At 49.9% G+C, this 20,249-nt stretch overlaps 1 protein-coding gene across 1 annotated transcript in view; it reads left to right on the top strand.

Moving 5' to 3' along the window:
• LOC133134897 (axonemal dynein light intermediate polypeptide 1-like) overlaps positions 1-19,669 on the top strand; it is a 29,161-nt gene extending 9,492 nt beyond the window's left edge. The window contains exons 2-6 of the mRNA XM_061251473.1: positions 11,836-11,972; positions 12,775-12,944; positions 15,409-15,587; positions 19,181-19,345; positions 19,552-19,669. Coding sequence (XP_061107457.1) covers positions 11,836-11,972; positions 12,775-12,944; positions 15,409-15,587; positions 19,181-19,345; positions 19,552-19,566 — 666 coding nt within the window. The 3' untranslated portion in view covers positions 19,567-19,669. The remainder of the gene's footprint in view (positions 1-11,835; positions 11,973-12,774; positions 12,945-15,408; positions 15,588-19,180; positions 19,346-19,551) is intronic.
• The last annotated feature ends 580 nt before the right edge of the window (positions 19,670-20,249 follow it).

A 20,249-nucleotide genomic window follows, 5' to 3' on the forward strand; every position in this document is an offset into this window, starting at 1 on the left:
GTGGCGCTGTTTAATAGCGCGGTGCACCCTCTAATACCACTGTGTAGCTGCAATGATTAGCCTATGAAACGGTGATTGCGGAAGATACCAGATCATTCCTGTGTGTTAAACAGCATTCTCTACTATTTTTGCAGGAGTAGGTTCTATTATCTTGCAGTACAATAACCGCCCTCATATCGGATATATCACAGCAGATTGGAGTCGACCCTGGTTCCTGAGACCGCAGCGCACACGCTCACTCGCGTTATATAAACGGCCACGAACAGGCAGGCCACAGTCCCGGCTGGCCCCGATCACAGGAGTGGATCCGGTGCGTGAAATGCAAACGGGCGAGTGCGCTGAGGTTCGATTTCTGCTGTTTCCAGAGGCACTCAGGGGCACTCTACAGACGAGTCAAGAGCTGGAAGAACACCGCTTTTCCCCCCACAGCACATGCTGCAGTTTCAACGGATGAGATCCAGACAGACAAACTACGATTTTCTCCGTTTCAGACAAAGGTGCACGCCGATTTCTGTGTGCTCCTGATAACAATGCACACAGGACAGAGGAATTATTGTGCATTTCAAACCTTACGTCTCGCTCACTCACTCACACACACACACACACACACACACACACTGCTCACACACTCTCACTGAGTCTCACTCACTCACTCACACACACACACACACACACTCTCTCTCTCTCTCTCTCTCTCTCTCTCACACACTCACACAACACACATTCTGTCTCTTGCTGTCACTTACTCACACACACAATCTCTCACCCCCCCTCTCCCACCCTCCACAGGGCCATCACAACAAACAGACACGTAGCACACCTCCATACTCTGGCGGAGGGCTGTTGGTTCTGCGGAGAGTCAGAAACAATCCAGCATTTCTTCCTGGAGTGCGTTAGGTTGGGTGGCCAGCTGGGGAATAGTATGGGGCTGGTGGGGCTTTTACCTGGCAGCTGTATATAGGGGGGGCTAAGGTATAGGGTGGCAGAGAAAGGGAGGCTCTGTGAGAGACAGGCTCTGTGAGGGACGGGCTCTGTGAGGGACGGGCTCTGTGAGGGACGGGCTCTGTGAGGGATGGGCTCTGTGAGAGACAGGCTCTGTGAGAGACAGGCTCTGTGAGGGACAGGCTCTGTGAGGGACAGGCTCTGTGAGAGACAGGCTCTGTGAGGGACAGGCTCTGTGAGAGACAGGCTCTGTGAGGGACGGGCTCTGTGAGGGACAGGCTCTGTGAGGGACAGGCTCTGTGAGAGACAGGCTCTGTGTGGGACAGGCTCTGTGTGGCTCCATGAGAGACAGGCTCTGTGAGGGACAGGCTCTGTGAGAGACAGGCTCTGTGTGGGACAGGCTCTGTGAGAGACAGGCTCTGTGTGGGACAGGCTCTGTGAGGGACAGGCTCTGTGAGAGACAGGCTCTGTGAGGGACAGGCTCTGTGAGAGACAGGCTCTGTGAGGGACGGGCTCTGTGAGGGACAGGCTCTGTGAGGGACAGGCTCTGTGAGAGACAGGCTCTGTGTGGGACAGGCTCTGTGTGGCTCTATGAGAGACAGGCTCTGTGAGGGACAGGCTCTGTGAGAGACAGGCTCTGTGTGGGACAGGCTCTGTGAGAGACAGGCTCTGTGAGGGACAGGCTCTGTGAGGGACAGGCTCTGTGTGGGACCAGCTCTATGAGGCAGCAGGTGTTTTAAGGGGCTGGTGGCAGCGAGGCTGAGGGTGGAATTTGCCTGTTACTCTCTTGTGCAAAAAATACAGAAGTGTTTGTCATTGTGGGGGATTGGTGGGGCCTTGTGCAATGTTGACGGGGAGAGGAGGCTGGACCTTCATGTTTAGTGGTATCAAGTGCTTTTGTTGTGAAATCTCTTTTCGCGCTGTTTCTATCATCTTTTGCTCTCTTCTCCTCCTTGTGATTTGTGGAAGTTGATAGATTTCTGTTCTGTTCTGTTGTAGTGTTACAATACAGGTGTTAAAACTCAACCCTCGGCGCGCTCTCTCACACACACACACACACACACACACACACACACACACACACACTTAATCTCCAGTTAAGACTCGTTGACTCTCACTCATCTGCATTTTCCAACTCTTCAAACTCTCTGCATTTCGGAATTCAAAGAGCCGCTCTCTGTGGAATATTTACATTTCGCCGGCTAGACCTCCCGCTGCTCAGCGAAGAGCCCGTTTCCTCTCCCAACGTTCATCACTCACACTGAGGAGGCATTTGGGGACATTTCTGATGTGCCTATTTTCAGTTTACAAGTGAAACAAAAACAGAAAAAATAAAAAGAGAGAGAGAGAGAGAGAAACTAAAAAGCCACGGTTCAACCTAGGATGCACTTCTTTACGCTTCGCAAAGACGAAAGGAAAAAAACAACGAAATAAACAACTTGGAAGACGGGTAGCGAATTTCAGAAGCCCGGGAGCGGAGAGACCACATCACACGCACGATTGCGAGAGTTTAGCGCGCTTGACTCCGCGTTTCGGGACCTGAATCGGAACACGGGAGCGAGAGAACGTTTGTTAAACTTAGGATATCCCACTTCCAGTCCCTCAGAAAACAGGAAGTGTTCCATGAGAATGTCTCCTTTAATTTCTTCTGTACCCTGCTGTAAATTTCCAGCTTGAAAATTGAACTGGCGAAGCCGGTCATGAAGCTGGTCTAGCTGGGTATGAGCTGGTCAACCAGCATGGCCAAACTGGTTATGAAGCTGGCCTAGCTGGGTATGAGCTGATCAACCAGCGAGTGCGGGTAGCTTATCTGAGCTAATAGCTGTTTCAAAACATAGCTTGAGCTGTGTTTTTCAGCAGGGTATATCCACAGGAACAGGGAGACAACCCGAACCCACATCATTCATCATTCTGCATTCCCGACAGCACCTGGCCCACTTCATTCCACCAGTAATGTCTTGGCTGAGGCAATTTCCCCAGCCCCGGAAGCCTGTAATTGCTTGCGGAAAGCCGGGAAAACGGCCGGAATAACGACCCTGCAGAGTCAGGCTTGTGTGGCCATCGTATGAGGGCCAATAACATAAAATAAGGCATTAGACAACCTGTAGAAAACAGCAGACAAGGGTTCCACCAATCAGAGAGTGTGTCGCTACCAAACCGGTTGAACAATATCAGTGGCGATTGGTGCATCCTTTCTGGCCCACTTCTTGGTGGTGATCCCAACAGGGATTCCCGGAAGCACATTCTTGTGTTGCTGAGATTTAAGTCGTCCAGTACTTTTCCAAGTTGCTTAGGCTGGAATTAGCTGCAGAATGATTGTAATCTGAAAAGTACTGTATGTGAATTTAATTGTAAAGTATCACCAGAAAGCATCCAATCAGAGCCTCCGTGGTTCTGTTGGTTGTAAGCAATGTACTCTGTGATTGGTGGAGCTCCACTTTTAAAAAAAAGATAGTTGGCAAAGTGACCTCACAACTGTCTTCTCCCAAAATCAAATGAAATACCTTCTGAATGTACAGTCCAGTGATTGTAAAATAACTAAATAACAAAACAGAAATATCTGAGATAAGATGAAGGTCTCTATTCAATAAATACGTGTCTTTCTCGAGAGCATTCGAGGCAAGCAATCATCAGAATGATCTTCAGTTATTTAGCTGATGCTTGTATCCAAAGATATTTACAGTTCATTAGACTGCAGGGGCCAATCCCTCCTGGAGCAACAGGGGGGACCTTGCTCAAGGATCCTTCTGTGTCCCAGTCAAGCAACTTATCCACAAGGTAACTGGCTGTCCACAGGTGACTTAACTGAACTGTTACATATACATGACATATACATAGCAATTTGCCTTAATTAGGAATCCCGGTGGTACTTATTTCACTTTCAAACAGTCTGATTAGTTCATTTTGGAGATGAAACAACTTACAAAACTTCAGGAAACTTGACTGAATCTGGGCCAAATTTATAAAAGCACACATGTAAAAAAAAATAATCAAATTTTGGATTCCTAAAAATGTGTATGCGAGCAGTTGATCTGATCCTCACCTGGACCCACAGAGAAGGAAGCTCTGATGTGGTGAAACACGCAGCGGATGCCAGGTTCTTAATTAAAGCAGGACAGAGCCAGCATGAGGAACCCAGCGAAGCATGCTTATCTGGCTACGGAAGAAAACACTGGAATCCTCATCAATACACTAACCTGGCTGATAATGAAGGAAGGCCATCTGCACACCTCTCCCTCTCATACACACACACTGACACACACATAATCTCATACACACACACTGACACACACACACACACACACACACACATAATCCACATACACACACACTGACACACACACATAATCACATACACACACACTGACACACACACACACACACACATAATCACATACACACACACTGACACACACACACATAATCACATACACACACACTGACACACACACATAATCACATACACACACACTGACACACACACATAATCACATACACACAAACTGACACACACACACACACACACACTGGCACACACACATAATCACACACACACACACTGACACACACACATAATCACATACACACACACTGACACACACATAATCACATACACACACACTGACACACACACACAATCACATACACACTGACACACACACACACAATCACATACACACACACTGACACACACACACAATCTCAAACACACACACTGACACACACGTACACCCCCGCAGACACACACACACACATAATCACATACACACACACTGACACACACACATAATCTCATACACACACACTGACACACACACATAATCACAAACACACACACTGACACACACACATAATCACATACACACACACTGACACACACACATAATCACATACACACACACTGACAAACACACAATCTCATACACACACACTGACACACACACATAATCACATACACACACACTGACACACACACACATAATCACACACACACACACACACACTGATACACACACATAATCTCATACACACACTGACACACACACATAATCACATACACACACACTGACACACACACATAATCACATACACACACACTGACACATTCACTCCCCCACAGACACACACACACACATACTCACACGCACACAGATACACACCCCCGCCAAAACACACACTCACACACACATTGACACATACATAAGCGTGCACACACATACTCACACACACTCAATATACGTACACACACACTCACACATACACTCGATATATGCACACACATGCACTCTCAGACACACACACACACACACACACACAAACTGACACACATACATAAGTGTGCGCACACACACATGGGCACACAGACTCGCACAAACGCACATTCTCACACACACACGATTAGTTTACATGACCATGTGGATGGGTGTCATATTGTTTCCCCTTCAGCAGCTCAACACCGTTTCTCAATCTGAAACGCAAGCCTCCAGATTCACTTCGGTGACATCCACCACTTTTTCTGTTTTTATTAGGCTAAACGAAGACCGCTCTACACGGACGGAGATTTTCACAGATGTTGTCCGACTGCAGTTCTTGACAACCCAGAAGTCCGAAATCGTAAGCCGAGGGAAAAAAAAAATGAATCCTGACCTTTTCTAACCCAGCGGTCCGTCTCAATCCGCGCTCCTTTGGGAGAACCCCACACCTCCTGTTCATTAGGAGACGCTGCGTTCTGCCAAACTGGCAGCTCCACCGGCCCGGCCCGCATCCTGGCCCCGCTGGCAGGCAGTCACCGGGCGGGCGGGCGGACGAAGCAACACAATCTCCCCGATGTCTTTTGTTCCCGGCCTGCGCGCCGGTCAGATCAGACCCGTTTCAGTCCACGACTCCGTTTGTTCGTCTCGCCGTTCCCGGCTCGAGGCACATCGCCCTTTCCCACTTCAGTGAGAACTCCTCATGTTCCAGACTTCCAGTCATGATTTTTGTGGGGGGGAGAATTGGGACCCGTGGCACCGCAACAACAAGCCAATCTCCCATTTCTTTCCAACGACGGAGGAAAAAAGACGACTTGACAGCGTCGACTGAATTTCTATGCTAAAGAAAAATCACATTTGTTTGACTTAATTCAGATATTTGGGCCCAATTAAAGTGATCAGGTTTCCAATTAATTAATCACAGAGATCATTCGGAGCAGGGATGAAGAAAGGCGGCCGGGGGAAATTCCGTTTGGTGCCGTGTGCGGGAATCTGGCCTCTGATATCCTACAGACCACACAGTGATGATATCCTACAGACCACACAGTGATGATATCCTACAGACCACACAGTGATGATATCCTACAGACCACACAGTGATGATATCCTACACACCACACAGTGATGATATCCTACAGACCACACAGTGATGATATCCTACAGACCACACAGTGATGATATCCTACAGACCACACAGGGATGATATCCTACAGACCACACAGTGATGATATCCTACACACCACACAGTGATGATATCCTACACACCACACAGTGATGATATCCTACACATCACACAGTGATGATATCCTACACATCACACAGTGATGATATCCTACACATCACACAGTGATGATATCCTACACACCACACAGTGATGATATCCTACACACCACACAGTGATGATATCCTACAGACCACACAGTGATGATATCCTACAGACCACACAGTGATGATATCCTACACACCACAGTGATGATATCCTACAGACCACACAGTGATGATATCCTACACACCACACAGTGATGATATCCTACAGACCACACAGTGATGATATCCTACACACCACACAGTGATGATATCCTACACACCACACAGTGATGATATCCTACAGACCACACAGTGATGATATCCTACAGACCACACAGTGATGATATCCTACACACCACACAGTGATGATATCCTACACACCACACAGTGATGATATCCTACAGACCACACAGTGATGATATCCTACACACCACACAGTGATGATATCCTACACACCACACAGTGATGATATCCTACAGACCACACAGTGATGATATCCTACACACCACACAGTGATGATATCCTACAGACCACACAGTGATTATATCCTACAGACCACACAGTGATGATATTCTACACACCACTCAGTGATGATATCCTACACACCACACAGTGATGATATCCTACAGACCACACAGTGATGATATCCTACAGACCACACAGTGATGATATCCTACAGACCACACAGTGATGATATCCTACAGACCACACAGTGATGATATCCTACAGACCACACAGTGATGATATCCTACACACCACACAGTGATGATATCCTACACTCCACAGTGATGATATCCTACAGACCAGCAAATCAGTCTAGCCATGGCTGTCCCACACTTAGATCCTTGTTTGGTAGATGTATTTATTGTGCACAATACCTGGTTTAAACATGTACACAATACCTGTTCTGAACCTATAACTCTTTGCCCCTAACTAATGAGGTACCCACCCCCAAAAAAACTTAAACTAGAAGTGAAACTAAACTAAAACTAAGCATTTATAAAAAATAAAAAAACAATGTAAAATTTTGTTAAAATGAACCAATTCTCAACTTATTTCAATCAAATTTGAAAACAAAATGAAAATATTAATGAACATTGAAAACTTGCAAAGTACAATAACCCTGATCTGAGGTCTGAAACGATGCTGGTCCCTTAAAATGAGTCAGACTATCAATTCTGTTTATGTATGGCACACACTGCCCGTATCAGTATACGCAGGTCAAACACTGAACTTCACGGTAATTCCACACAGACTGTAGGGAGCCTATTCCATCAACCACGGCAAAGGCAGACACGGTAATATACAAACGTTTGCACACCACTGGTCAATTTGTATGTCTCGCCGATTTTCCCTGCTGCAGAGGTTGCGTTAACTCCTTTTCAACAAAACAAACTTGATCGAGAACAGCTTTTCTGGATTGTGCGATCTAGTTCTAGTGTTTACATATCCTGCCATCTACTGCTGCTTTTATGCAAATCAGTTTCTTTTCGTTTCACAGACGTTATGGCCCAATACTGCAGAGTTTAATTCATTTTGTTGTAACCACTGCGACTACAGCTAATGCAACTATGCATGGTGAAAACGAGGCAACCATGAAATCAAACACAGTATGAAAAAAGAACAGCAACGTGCCCATCTATTATTTTTATGATGGTCAGTAATTAATCAAATACGTTCACGATCCTGTGATTAACGTACTTTTAAAATGCAGAATAGTTTGCGTTCTGTCAGATTATGGTCCGCTGGACTGACCACTGTGATGTCTTACCTGAAATACCGAACGTTATGTTAATGTTATGTTGTGGCTTCTGTGATGTCACTAAAGGCAATTCAAAGCATATAAAACGGGCCACAACTGTTATTCGCCACAATAAAAAAATAGATTGAACGTGAATGTTTGCACTGTTGTAACTGGTACGCATTTACATTTATTGGCATGGAAGGGTACACGTTCATTTCCCTCCTGAAATATGACGATCCAGTTTTGGTGAGCAGGAAGACACCTCAGGTACAATTCCTTTTACAAAAGAGGGTGGGGAGTCGTTTAGCTCTACTTCAAAGCAATTTGCGGATTTTCGCACAGAAAAACTCGTTTAAATGGCACCACCACAATATAAACATTTATGTGTTTTGAGGCATGTGTTGTGGGAACTCGTTTTCTTCAAAAGGGTCTTCATTTGCAATTAACCCGAATTTGCTCATTTTTTCACAACAGAATCGGGAGTTAAATGATATTTGTTTCTATCAATCAATGTCACATTAAGACGCACGATTACCATGCATTCGTAACGGGGAACATTTCCTATGGGGAATAGTAGCTTAATGTAGGCTACACGGTTTAAATAGACGTCACCATTGAAATTCTGAAAATCATAATCAGAAATATTAGGTCGCCGTTCATTTATTTAATTTACTAGCATTGCAAAAGCTATGAAAGGTTGAACGTACAACCAAAGCTATCCAGTTTAATTTTTATAAAGCAAAGTCTTATTTAGCTTTTCTTGATGCAAAATGAAACAATGAAAATGAGGTTGAAGTGCAGACTATGACCTGTAATTTGAGCGCGTTTACGTCCGTGTCAGGTGATCCGTGTTTTACACTCGGTCCACCCATTTTAGGGGACCAAAAGTGATCGGACAGTTGGCTTCTTAGCGGTTTCTGATTAGTCAGGTGTATTTAGTGCAGGTATAAGAAAGTTGTCAGCATCCAGTCTTGTCATTGCCTTTGGATAGTGTTACTGGCTTTTGTCAACAGTCAAAGGAGACATTATGAGGCCGAGTAGAAAAAACTAACTAACAAAACAAAAAACAGCCAGAGACATCGGCCAAATAGGCTTGCTGAAAAAAACCAATGCTCTTTGTTCTTAATGATGTTGGAAACGGTCAACTTTGGTAAGCTTATTGTTTGGCCTATGTCTGTCAGTTTTTCTTATTTCTCAGCCTCATAATGGCACGACTCGTCCTCAAGTAAAAGACGCCAATAACAATCGAAAGACTAAAGTCTTGACTACATACTGAAAGCTCTTACAGTGTACCTGCACTAAGTCAGTGATTGGATACACCAAACTAACCCGACTAACAGCTGAGAGGCCAACAGTCCAATTACTTTTGGTGCCCTAAAATGGGGGGTAGGCCTACTCTGTATAAAAAGGAATGCAATTCCTACACGGATCAGCCAATATGAACATGATTATCCTCAAATTAACGATGACAGTCTGATCAGCTGAATCCATTGGTTTAGTACAAGGCTATTTACAAGTTTACGCTTACATCAACCCTTCAGGAGAACCCCAGCCTTTACAGTAGTACGCAATTTGCCTCCAAAGTCCTTTTGCTATTCAAAAATATGTGGCGTATCAAAATATTGTTTACGCTAATATATGGCTTTTTAACTTGTTCAGATTACGCGAAATGCTTGATTGTATTTTGCCACCTGGTTTGTTTGGAAAATTACATGTGTATGCTGCAACTGTGGAACTTTGAATCTCGAATCAAAATAAAAGACATTTATGTTCAGCTGTCCCCTCTCATGAACTGACTTACTTTCAAAGATCCAATAAAAATGCTAATGAACCTTTAAATTCCCAACAGGTAATGGTAATGTGTCAAGTGTAACAATCATAAAACGTATAAACAGTGGAGTTGACAAAGCAATCTGTATTTCTTCCAATGAGTTGTCTCTAGAAGGGGTTCTTTGTTGCTCCCTACCCAAATTAGAGCATGGTCTTCATTCTCAATCAAATGAAAATTGCATAATTTGACCAGAATTTCTATGATGGTCTAGATGTGTAAAAACGTAAGATAACTTTCGCGAACGTAAGCTAACTATTTTAAAAGGTAGTCCGCCGCGAACAGGAATGTTTGTCGACGCGGAAGACGCGGAGAGAACACAAGTTGGCAATTATTTTGCTGTTATAATACACTTTAATGACTGTAATATTTATTCTTACCTTAAACAAGAAATCACAGAGAAGCAGCGAATCAACTAGCTGGCTCAGATTAGATTTAACAATCTAAGTCGCATCCATGTATTGAAAATGCATTGGTGTTGAACTAAATGGAATGTTCATTTAAATTCGTTCAACCGTAACTGTTTGCTGCAAACATAGTTCGCCGTCTTGAACGCACCGTCTGATAGTTTACGTGGGTCATGTTTTACTAAAGGAAATGTGCGCAGCCTTGGACGTTTCTTATTTGCTAGCTTGCTAAGATAGCTAAGCTAAGATGCTAACCAGCTAATGTACTGGCCAAAAAGAAAGTAATGGCTGACACATTTAGTGAACAATTTAAAGTTTGACTGTTGCACTTGTTGCATATCATAACTTACGACAGCGTAATGTCTTGGTGAATGGCAATTGAAGGGTTGTACTGCATGAGATAAAGTACCCTTGCAATCAACCGTGGGTTTCGTTATGCGTGCGCATGTGCGAGAGAGGGAGAAAGGCCGAAAAAGAGGAAGGAGACAGGGAGAAATTGTAATTTTTTTAGTGTCATAATGCAGTTGTTAACAAAATTGCATAAGCTTTTCCCAATAATTTAGATAAAAGTCATGTCCTTTTATTTCATACGGTAAAGCTGAAAATGTTCATTTGCATTTGGTTAGTGGTATTTGGGTGTAACAGCTAGCCATACAGCTATGCTAAACTTTCACGATAGTTCATTGACTTGAGTTTTCAAGATTCTATGTGGCTATTTTTTCATTGAAGTGTTATTGTTTGCCTTCTGAAATGTGTCATAGCAAAGCTAGAAACGATCTGGTAGGACACTCTCCATAAGGGTAATGACAGAACCGAAAAGTAAGAATAAATATTTCTGACTGCATTGGGAAAACATACATAATTTTCCAAACGTTTTTTGATAGCAAAATAAAGGGCCAAATACTATTTCTTTTTTGTTTATCTTTTCAAAGAATGCCTATTTCCTATTAATTTATATTTGGATAAAATTATCTTGTTCTAGCTCTTGGAGCAGTAGACTTCTGGCTCATGCCAATCACTTATTTTTCTCCACTTGATCCCTTTCCTCGCTGCTGACCCAGAAACCGATTGAGCTCCACCATCGTTAAGGACATTCCGACGACTTAAAAATGTTCCTTCTACGAGACAGAAGTATAAGTTAGGAAACTCGCAATCTTTCCTTCGAAGCGAGAAAACATGAGTGCATCCTTTCCTGCCCTTTCCCGATGGGGAAAAGGGGAAAGGAGGGGAGAAAGATAAGGGACTGGAATGAGCCCTTCCTGGTCTCCAAAGACGCTGCCCAATCCTAGACCTCGGGGGTAATGATGTCATTTCCTCCGGGGCACATCCTGCGGTGATGATGAGTCTCCCTCTCAGGGTCAGGGCCCCCCAGGTAGAGGGAGCCCACAGCAGCCCCCGGCAGGCTCCTCGGCCCCCCCTCCACCCACGTGCCCCATCGCAAATGCGAAACAGGAGAAGATAGAGGAGGTCCTCCACGCCCTCCTGCCCCCCAGGTAAGCCCTGCTCTCGGGCACTGCTGCCTCACAGCGAGAAGGTTGTGGGTTCGAGCCCCCTGTGTCTGTGTGGAGTTTGCATGTTCTCCCTGTCTCTGTGTGGCGTTTACATGTTCTCCCCATGTCTGTGAGGAGTTTGCATGTTCTCCCTGTGTCTGTGTGGAGTTTGCATGTTCTCCCTGTCTCTGTGTGGAGTTTACATGTTCTCCCTGTGTCTGTGTGGAGTCTGCATGTTCTCCCCATGTCTGTGAGGAGTTTGCATGTTCTCCCCGTGTCTGTGAGGAGTTTGCATGTTCTCCCCGTGTCTGTGAGGAGTTTGCATGTTCTCCCCGTGTCTGTGAGGAGTTTGCATGTTCTCCCCGTGTCTGTGTGGAGTCTGCATGTTCTCCCCGTGTCTGTGAGGAGTTTGCATGTTCTCCCCGTGTCTGTGAGGAGTTTGCATGTTCTCCCCGTGTCTGTGTGGTGTCTGCATGTTCTCCCCGTGTCTGTGTGGTGTCTGCATGTTCACCCCGTGTCTGTGAGGAGTCTGTGTGTTCTCCCCGTGTCTGTGTGGTGTCTGCATGTTCTCCCCGTGTCTGTGTGGTGTCCTCATGTTCTCCCCGTGTCTGTGTGGAGTCTGCATGTTCTCCCCGTGTCTGTGTGGAGTCTGCATGTTCTCCCCGTGTCTGTGTGGAGTAATGCCCGGTATGTGTCATACCGTAATCAAGATGATTTCGCTGTCTTAATAAATTGTTATTGACCTGAATTTTGGACTCTTTAAGTGTTACTTCACCGAGGCCCGAATTCCCCCGCCCTGACGCAGGGAGTGGGCCGACGGCCGCGGTCTGTGGGTGCAGCGGGTGTCCACCGCGCCCGGCTCACGCCTGGGCGTCCTCCAGCTGGAGGAGGACCTGGACCTGAGGCTGCGGCAGAGGCAGGCCCAGGAGACCGGCCTGTGCCACGTCCAGAGGGACCTCTACTCGCAGTGCTTCGGTAAGGAGTCCAGAGAGACCTCTACTCGCAGTGCTTCGGTAAGGAGAAGTCCAGAGAGACCTCTACTCGCAGTGCTTCGGTAAGGAGGAGTCCAGAGAGACCTCTACTCGCAGTGCTTCGGTAAGGAGTTCAGAGAGACCTCTACTCGCAGTGCTTCGGTAAGGAGTCCAGAGAGACCTCTACTCGCAGTGCTTCGGTAAGGAGTCCAGAGAGACCTCTACTCGCAGTGCTTCGGTAAGGAGTCCAGAGAGACCTCTACTCGCAGTGCTTCGGTAAGGAGTCCAGAGAGACCTCTACTCGCAGTGCTTCGGTAAGGAGTCTAGAGAGATCTCTACTCACAGTGCTTCGGTAAGGAGTCCAGAGAGACCTCTACTCACAGTGCTTCGGTAAGCAGGAGTCCAGAGAGACCTCTACTCGCAGTGCTTCGGTAAGGAGAAGTCCAGAGAGACCTCTACTCGCAGTGCTTCGGTAAGGAGTCCAGAGAGACCTCTACTCGCAGTGCTTCGGTAAGGAGTCCAGAGAGACCTCTACTCGCAGTGCTTCGGTAAGGAGTCCAGAGAGACCTCTACTCACAGTGCTTCGGTAAGCAGGGGTCCAGAGAGACCTCTACTCGCAGTGCTTCGGTAAGGAGTTCAGAGAGACCTCTACTCATAGTGCTTCAGTAAGGAGGAGTCCAGAGAGATCTCTACTCGCAGTGCTTCGCGGTAAGGAGTCCAGAGAGACCTCTACTCGCAGTGCTTCGGTAAGGAGTCCAGAGAGACCTCTACTCGCAGTGCTTCGGTAAGGAGTCCAGAGAGACCTGTACTCACAGTGCTTCGGTAAGCAGGGGTCCAGAGAGATCTCTACTCGCAGTGCTTCGGTAAGGAGTCCAGAGAGACCTCTACTCGCAGTGCTTCGGTAAGCAGGAGTCCAGAGAGACCTCTACTCGCAGTGCTTTGGTAAGGAGTCCAGAGAGACCTCTACTCGCAGTGCTTCGGTAAGCAGGGGTCCAGAGAGACCTCTACTCACAGTGCTTCGGTAAGCAGGGGTCCAGAGAGACCTCTACTCGCAGTGCTTCGGTAAGGAGTCCAGAGAGACCTCTACTCACAGTGCTTCGGTAAGGAGTCCAGAGAGATCTCTACTCGCAGTGCTTCGGTAAGGAGTCCAGAGAGACCTCTACTCGCAGTGCTTCGGTAAGGAGTCCAGAGAGATCTCTACTCGCAGTGCTTTGGTAAGGAGTCCAGAGAGACCTCTACTCACAGTGCTTCGGTAAGGAGTCCAGAGAGATCTCTACTCGCAGTGCTTCGGTAAGGAGTCCAGAGAGACCTCTACTCGCAGTGCTTCGGTAAGGAGTCCAGAAAGACCTCAACTCGCAGTGCTTCGGTAAGGAGTTCAGAGAGACCTCTACTCACAGTGCTTCGGTAAGCAGGAGTCCAGAGAGATCTCTACTCGCAGTGCTTCGGTAAGGAGTCCAGAGAGACCTCTACTCGCAGTGCTTCGGTAAGGAGTTCAGAGAGACCTCTACTCACAGTGCTTCGGTAAGGAGTTCAGAGAGACCTCTACTCATAGTGCTTCAGTAAGGAGGAGACCAGAGAGACCTCTACTCACAGTGCTTCGGTAAACAGGGGTCCAGAGAGATCTCTACTCGCAGTGCTTCAGTAAGGAGTCCAGAGAGACTTCGACTCGCAGTGCTTCGGTAAGGAGTCCAGAGAGACCTCTACTCACAGTGCTTCGGTAAGCAGGGGTCCAGAGAGATCTCTACTCGCAGTGCTTCGGTAAGGAATCTAGAGAGACCTCTACTCACAGTGCTTCGGTAAGGAGGAGTCCAGAGAGAGCTCTACTCGTAGTGCTTCGGTAAGGAGGAGTCCTGAGAGATCTCTACTCGTAGTGCTTCGGTAAGGCGGAGTCCAGAGAGATCTCCACTCACAGTGCTTCAGTTAGGAGTCCAGAGACATCTCTACTTGCAGTGCTTCGGTAAGGAGGAGTCCAGAGAGATCTCGACTCACAGTGCTTCGGTAAGGAGGAGTCCAGAGAGATCTCTACTCACAGTGCTTCGGTAAGGAGCAGTCCAGAGAGATCTCTAGTAGCAGTGCTTCGGTAAGGAGGAGTCCAGTGAGGGCAAAAATGGTAAATGGTTGGCATGTATACAGTGCCTTTATCCAAAGCTCTGTACAATTGATGCTTCTCCTTCACCCATTCATACACACACTCACACACCAACGGCAATTGGCTGCCATGCAAGGTACCAACCAGCTCGTCAGGAGCAATTAGGGGTTAGGTGTCTTGCTCAGGGACACTGCGACACACCCAGGGCGGGATCGAACCGGCAACCCTCCGACTGGCAGACGACTGCTCTTACCGCCTGAGCCACTGTCGCCCGTAAAGACACCTGGGAAAACGACAGACCATTCAGGATGGACGTTTGGGACATCCGGCCATGCGTTTGAAGGGGCACCAGATTAAAGCCCAGTTTGCCCTCCCACAGACGAGCTGATCAGACAGGAAACCATAAACTGCCCGGACAGGGGGTTGCTCCTGCAGCGGGTGCGAGACGAGATCAGCATGTGCATCGCTGCCTACGAGACGCTGGACGAGAGCAGCGTGGCCTTCGGCATGCGGAAGGTTCTGTGTGGCGAGCAGGGGAAGGCCGAAATGGAGGAGCAGGTACAGGAGGGGCAGTGTGGGGGAACAGGTACAGGAGGGGCAGTGTGGGGGAACAGGTACAGGAGGGGCAGTGTGGGGGAACAGGTACAGGAGGGGCAGTGTGGGGGAACAGGTACAGGGGGGGCAGTGTGGGGGAACAGGGGCAGTGTGGAGGAACAGGTACAGGGGGGGCAGTGTGGGGGAACAGGGGCAGTGTGGAGGAACAGGTACAGGAGGGGCAGTGTGGGGGAACAGGGGCAGGAGGGGCAGTGTGGGGGAACAGGTACAGGAGGGGCAGTGTGGGGGAACAGGTACAGGAGGGGCAGTGTGGGGGAACAGGTACAGGAGGGGCAGTGTGGGGGAGCAGGTACAGGAGGGGCAGTGTGGGGGAACAGGTACAGGAGGGGCAGTGTGGGGGAACAGGGGCAGTGTGGGGGAACAGGGGCAGGAGGGGCAGTGTGGGGGAACAGGGGCAGGAGGGGCAGTGTGGGGGAACAGGGGCAGGAGGGGCAGTATGGGGGAACAGGGGCAGGAGGGGCAGTATGGGGGAACAGGTACAGGAGGGGCAGTGTGGGGGAACAGGTACAGGAGGGGCAGTGTGGGGGAACAGGTACAGGAGGGGCAGTGTGGGGGAACAGGGGCAGTGTGGAGGAGCAGGTACAGGAGGGGCAGTGTGGGGGAACAGGGGCAGTGTGGGGGAACAGGTACAGGAGGGGCAGTGTGGAGGAACAGGTACAGGAGGGGCAGTGTGGGGGAACAGGGGCAGTGTGGAGGAACAGGTACAGGAGGGGCAGTGTGGGGGAACAGGTACAGGAGGGGCAGTGTGGGGGAACAGGGGCAGTGTGGGGGAACAGGTACAGGAGGGGCAGTGTGGGGGAACAGGGGCAGTGTGGAGGAACAGGTACAGGAGGGGCAGTGTGGGGGAACAGGTACAGGAGGGGCAGTGTGGGGGAACAGGGGCAGTGTGGAGGAACAGGTACCGGAGGGGCAGTATGGGGGAACAGGGGCAGTGTGGAGGAACAGGTACAGGAGGGGCAGTGTGGGGGAACAGGTACAGGAGGGGCAGTGTGGGGGAACAGGTACAGGAGGGGCAGTGTGGGGGAACAGGGGCAGGAGGGGCAGTGTGGGGGAACAGGTACAGGAGGGGCAGTGTGGGGGAACAGGTACAGGAGGGGCAGTGTGGGGGAACAGGGGCAGGAGAGGCAGTGTGGGGGAACAGGTACAGGAGGGGCAGTGTGGGGGAACAGGTACAGGAGGGGCAGTGTGGGGGAACAGGTACAGGAGGGGCAGTGTGGGGGAGCAGGTACAGGAGGGGCAGTGTGGGGGAACAGGTACAGGAGGGGCAGTGTGGGGGAACAGGGGCAGTGTGGGGGAACAGGGGCAGGAGGGGCAGTGTGGGGGAACAGGGGCAGGAGGGGCAGTGTGGGGGAACAGGGGCAGTGTGGAGGAACAGGTACAGGGGGGGCAGTGTGGGGGAACAGGGGCAGTGTGGAGGAACAGGTACAGGAGGGGCAGTGTGGGGGAACAGGGGCAGGAGGGGCAGTGTGGGGGAACAGGTACAGGAGGGGCAGTGTGGGGGAACAGGTACAGGAGGGGCAGTGTGGGGGAACAGGTACAGGAGGGGCAGTGTGGGGGAGCAGGTACAGGAGGGGCAGTGTGGGGGAACAGGTACAGGAGGGGCAGTGTGGGGGAACAGGGGCAGTGTGGGGGAACAGGGGCAGGAGGGGCAGTGTGGGGGAACAGGGGCAGGAGGGGCAGTGTGGGGGAACAGGGGCAGGAGGGGCAGTATGGGGCAACAGGGGCAGGAGGGGCAGTATGGGGGAACAGGTACAGGAGGGGCAGTGTGGGGGAACAGGTACAGGAGGGGCAGTGTGGGGGAACAGGTACAGGAGGGGCAGTGTGGGGGAACAGGGGCAGTGTGGAGGAGCAGGTACAGGAGGGGCAGTGTGGGGGAACAGGGGCAGTGTGGGGGAACAGGTACAGGAGGGGCAGTGTGGAGGAACAGGTACAGGAGGGGCAGTGTGGGGGAACAGGGGCAGTGTGGAGGAACAGGTACAGGAGGGGCAGTGTGGGGGAACAGGTACAGGAGGGGCAGTGTGGGGGAACAGGGGCAGTGTGGGGGAACAGGTACAGGAGGGGCAGTGTGGGGGAACAGGGGCAGTGTGGAGGAACAGGTACAGGAGGGGCAGTGTGGGGGAACAGGTACAGGAGGGGCAGTGTGGGGGAACAGGGGCAGTGTGGAGGAACAGGTACCGGAGGGGCAGTATGGGGGAACAGGGGCAGTGTGGAGGAACAGGTACAGGAGGGGCAGTGTGGGGGAACAGGTACAGGAGGGGCAGTGTGGGGGAACAGGTACAGGAGGGGCAGTGTGGGGGAACAGGGGCAGGAGGGGCAGTGTGGGGGAACAGGTACAGGAGGGGCAGTGTGGGGGAACAGGTACAGGAGGGGCAGTGTGGGGGAACAGGGGCAGGAGAGGCAGTGTGGGGGAACAGGTACAGGAGGGGCAGTGTGGGGGAACAGGTACAGGAGGGGCAGTGTGGGGGAACAGGTACAGGAGGGGCAGTGTGGGGGAGCAGGTACAGGAGGGGCAGTGTGGGGGAACAGGTACAGGAGGGGCAGTGTGGGGGAACAGGGGCAGTGTGGGGGAACAGGGGCAGGAGGGGCAGTGTGGGGGAACAGGGGCAGGAGGGGCAGTGTGGGGGAACAGGGGCAGGAGGGGCAGTGTGGGGGAACAGGGGCAGGAGGGGCAGTATGGGGGAACAGGTACAGGAGGGGCAGTGTGGGGGAACAGGTACAGGAGGGGCAGTGTGGGGGAACAGGTACAGGAGGGGCAGTGTGGGGGAACAGGGGCAGTGTGGAGGAGCAGGTACAGGAGGGGCAGTGTGGGGGAACAGGGGCAGTGTGGGGGAACAGGTACAGGAGGGGCAGTGTGGAGGAACAGGTACAGGAGGGGCAGTGTGGGGGAACAGGGGCAGTGTGGAGGAACAGGTACAGGAGGGGCAGTGTGGGGGAACAGGTACAGGAGGGGCAGTGTGGGGGAACAGGGGCAGTGTGGGGGAACAGGTACAGGAGGGGCAGTGTGGGGGAACAGGGGCAGTGTGGAGGAACAGGTACAGGAGGGGCAGTGTGGGGGAACAGGTACAGGAGGGGCAGTGTGGGGGAACAGGGGCAGTGTGGAGGAACAGGTACCGGAGGGGCAGTATGGGGGAACAGGGGCAGTGTGGAGGAACAGGTACAGGAGGGGCCGTGTGGGGGAACAGGTGTGAATAGCAGTTGATTGTACAGGGGTGAATGTGTGAATAGTAGTTGATTGTACAGGGGTGAATGTGTGAATAGCAGTTGATTGTACAGGAGTGAATGTGTGAATAGCAGTAGATTGTACAGGACTGTAGCCAGCGGTGGTGTAGATTGTACAGGATTGTAGCCAGTGGTGGTGTAGATTGTACAGGATTGTAGGCAGTGGTGGTGTAGATTGCACAGGACTGTACTCAGCAGTGGTGTAGATTGTACAGGATTGTAGGCAGTGGTGGTGTAGATTGCACAGGACTGTACCCAGCAGTGGTGTAGATTGTACAGGACTGTACCCAGCGGGGGTGGTTCTCCTCCCGGGGCAGATATCGGTCCTGGAGGGGCAGAACCGGGCACTGCAGGGGCAGCTGCAGGAGATGGGGGCGGAGTGCGAGGCCGTGAGCCGCAGGGAGCTGGAGAGGCGGGTCACGGAGGAGCAGAAGCACACGGACGAGATCGAGCTCCTGAAGCGCACCAACCAGCAGCTCAAGGTGCGGTGCTTTAGATCAGTGTTTTACCGCAACACTGGTCTGTAGTCAAGAACCCAGTCTATAGCCCTGTATACAGACTAACAGCCACCCAGTCTATAGCCCTGTTTACAGACTAACAGGCACCCAGTCTATGGCCCTGTTTACAGACGAACAGCTGCCCTATAGCGTATCTCTCAGGCATAGCGTCTTGCTTCTCTCTTTTTCAGTTTCAACTGTCGTGAAATGAAATCACACAGAAGTGACCAGCGGACTCATCGTGGGACAGCGTTCGATGAAGAGCTGCAGAGCTCGAAGGCTTTGAAATACTTCAGACACCATCTCCACAGCCGTATAAATTATTTTAAAAACAAAATCAATCACATTGTTTAAATGTATGTTTTGCACCCCGGTAAAGCAGAAGTGTCCACGTGTGACTTTAAGAGGCTTTAAGAGGAGAAGTTCAAGCTTGTATTGAAATAAAGAAGGCATTCCCCCTGCACCTGTGGTGTACTTTTTTTTTACTCTTTATAAATTATTATTATTATAATTTTTTACATTGTTTCCAATGACCAAATGATCTGGCCATATTACAGCCAACCGTCACTCATCTGAGACAATGCCGCTGCCACTCACCGGTTTCAGAATAAAGCAAGCAGGAGCCGTCGGCATGGCAACACACACGTTGATCACACGTTGAGGTGGTAACCCTGCCGTTCAGTCTTTCCCGCGTTCCTGAAGTTCATCACGATGCGGCTCTACAGATCGTCCTCGGACTACTACACCCGTGATTCTTTCAAGAACAAAACTAAACCAAACACAGATTTGTACATCATGACCAACCAATCGGTCCACACCAATTACAACTAGGCTGTAATGACAACTATAATATGGAGCCAGGCCTTTTCCCATTACCAGGATTGTCTTC

This window comes from Conger conger, chromosome 1 (genome assembly GCF_963514075.1).
Source record: "Conger conger chromosome 1, fConCon1.1, whole genome shotgun sequence".
NCBI lineage: Eukaryota > Metazoa > Chordata > Actinopteri > Anguilliformes > Congridae > Conger > Conger conger.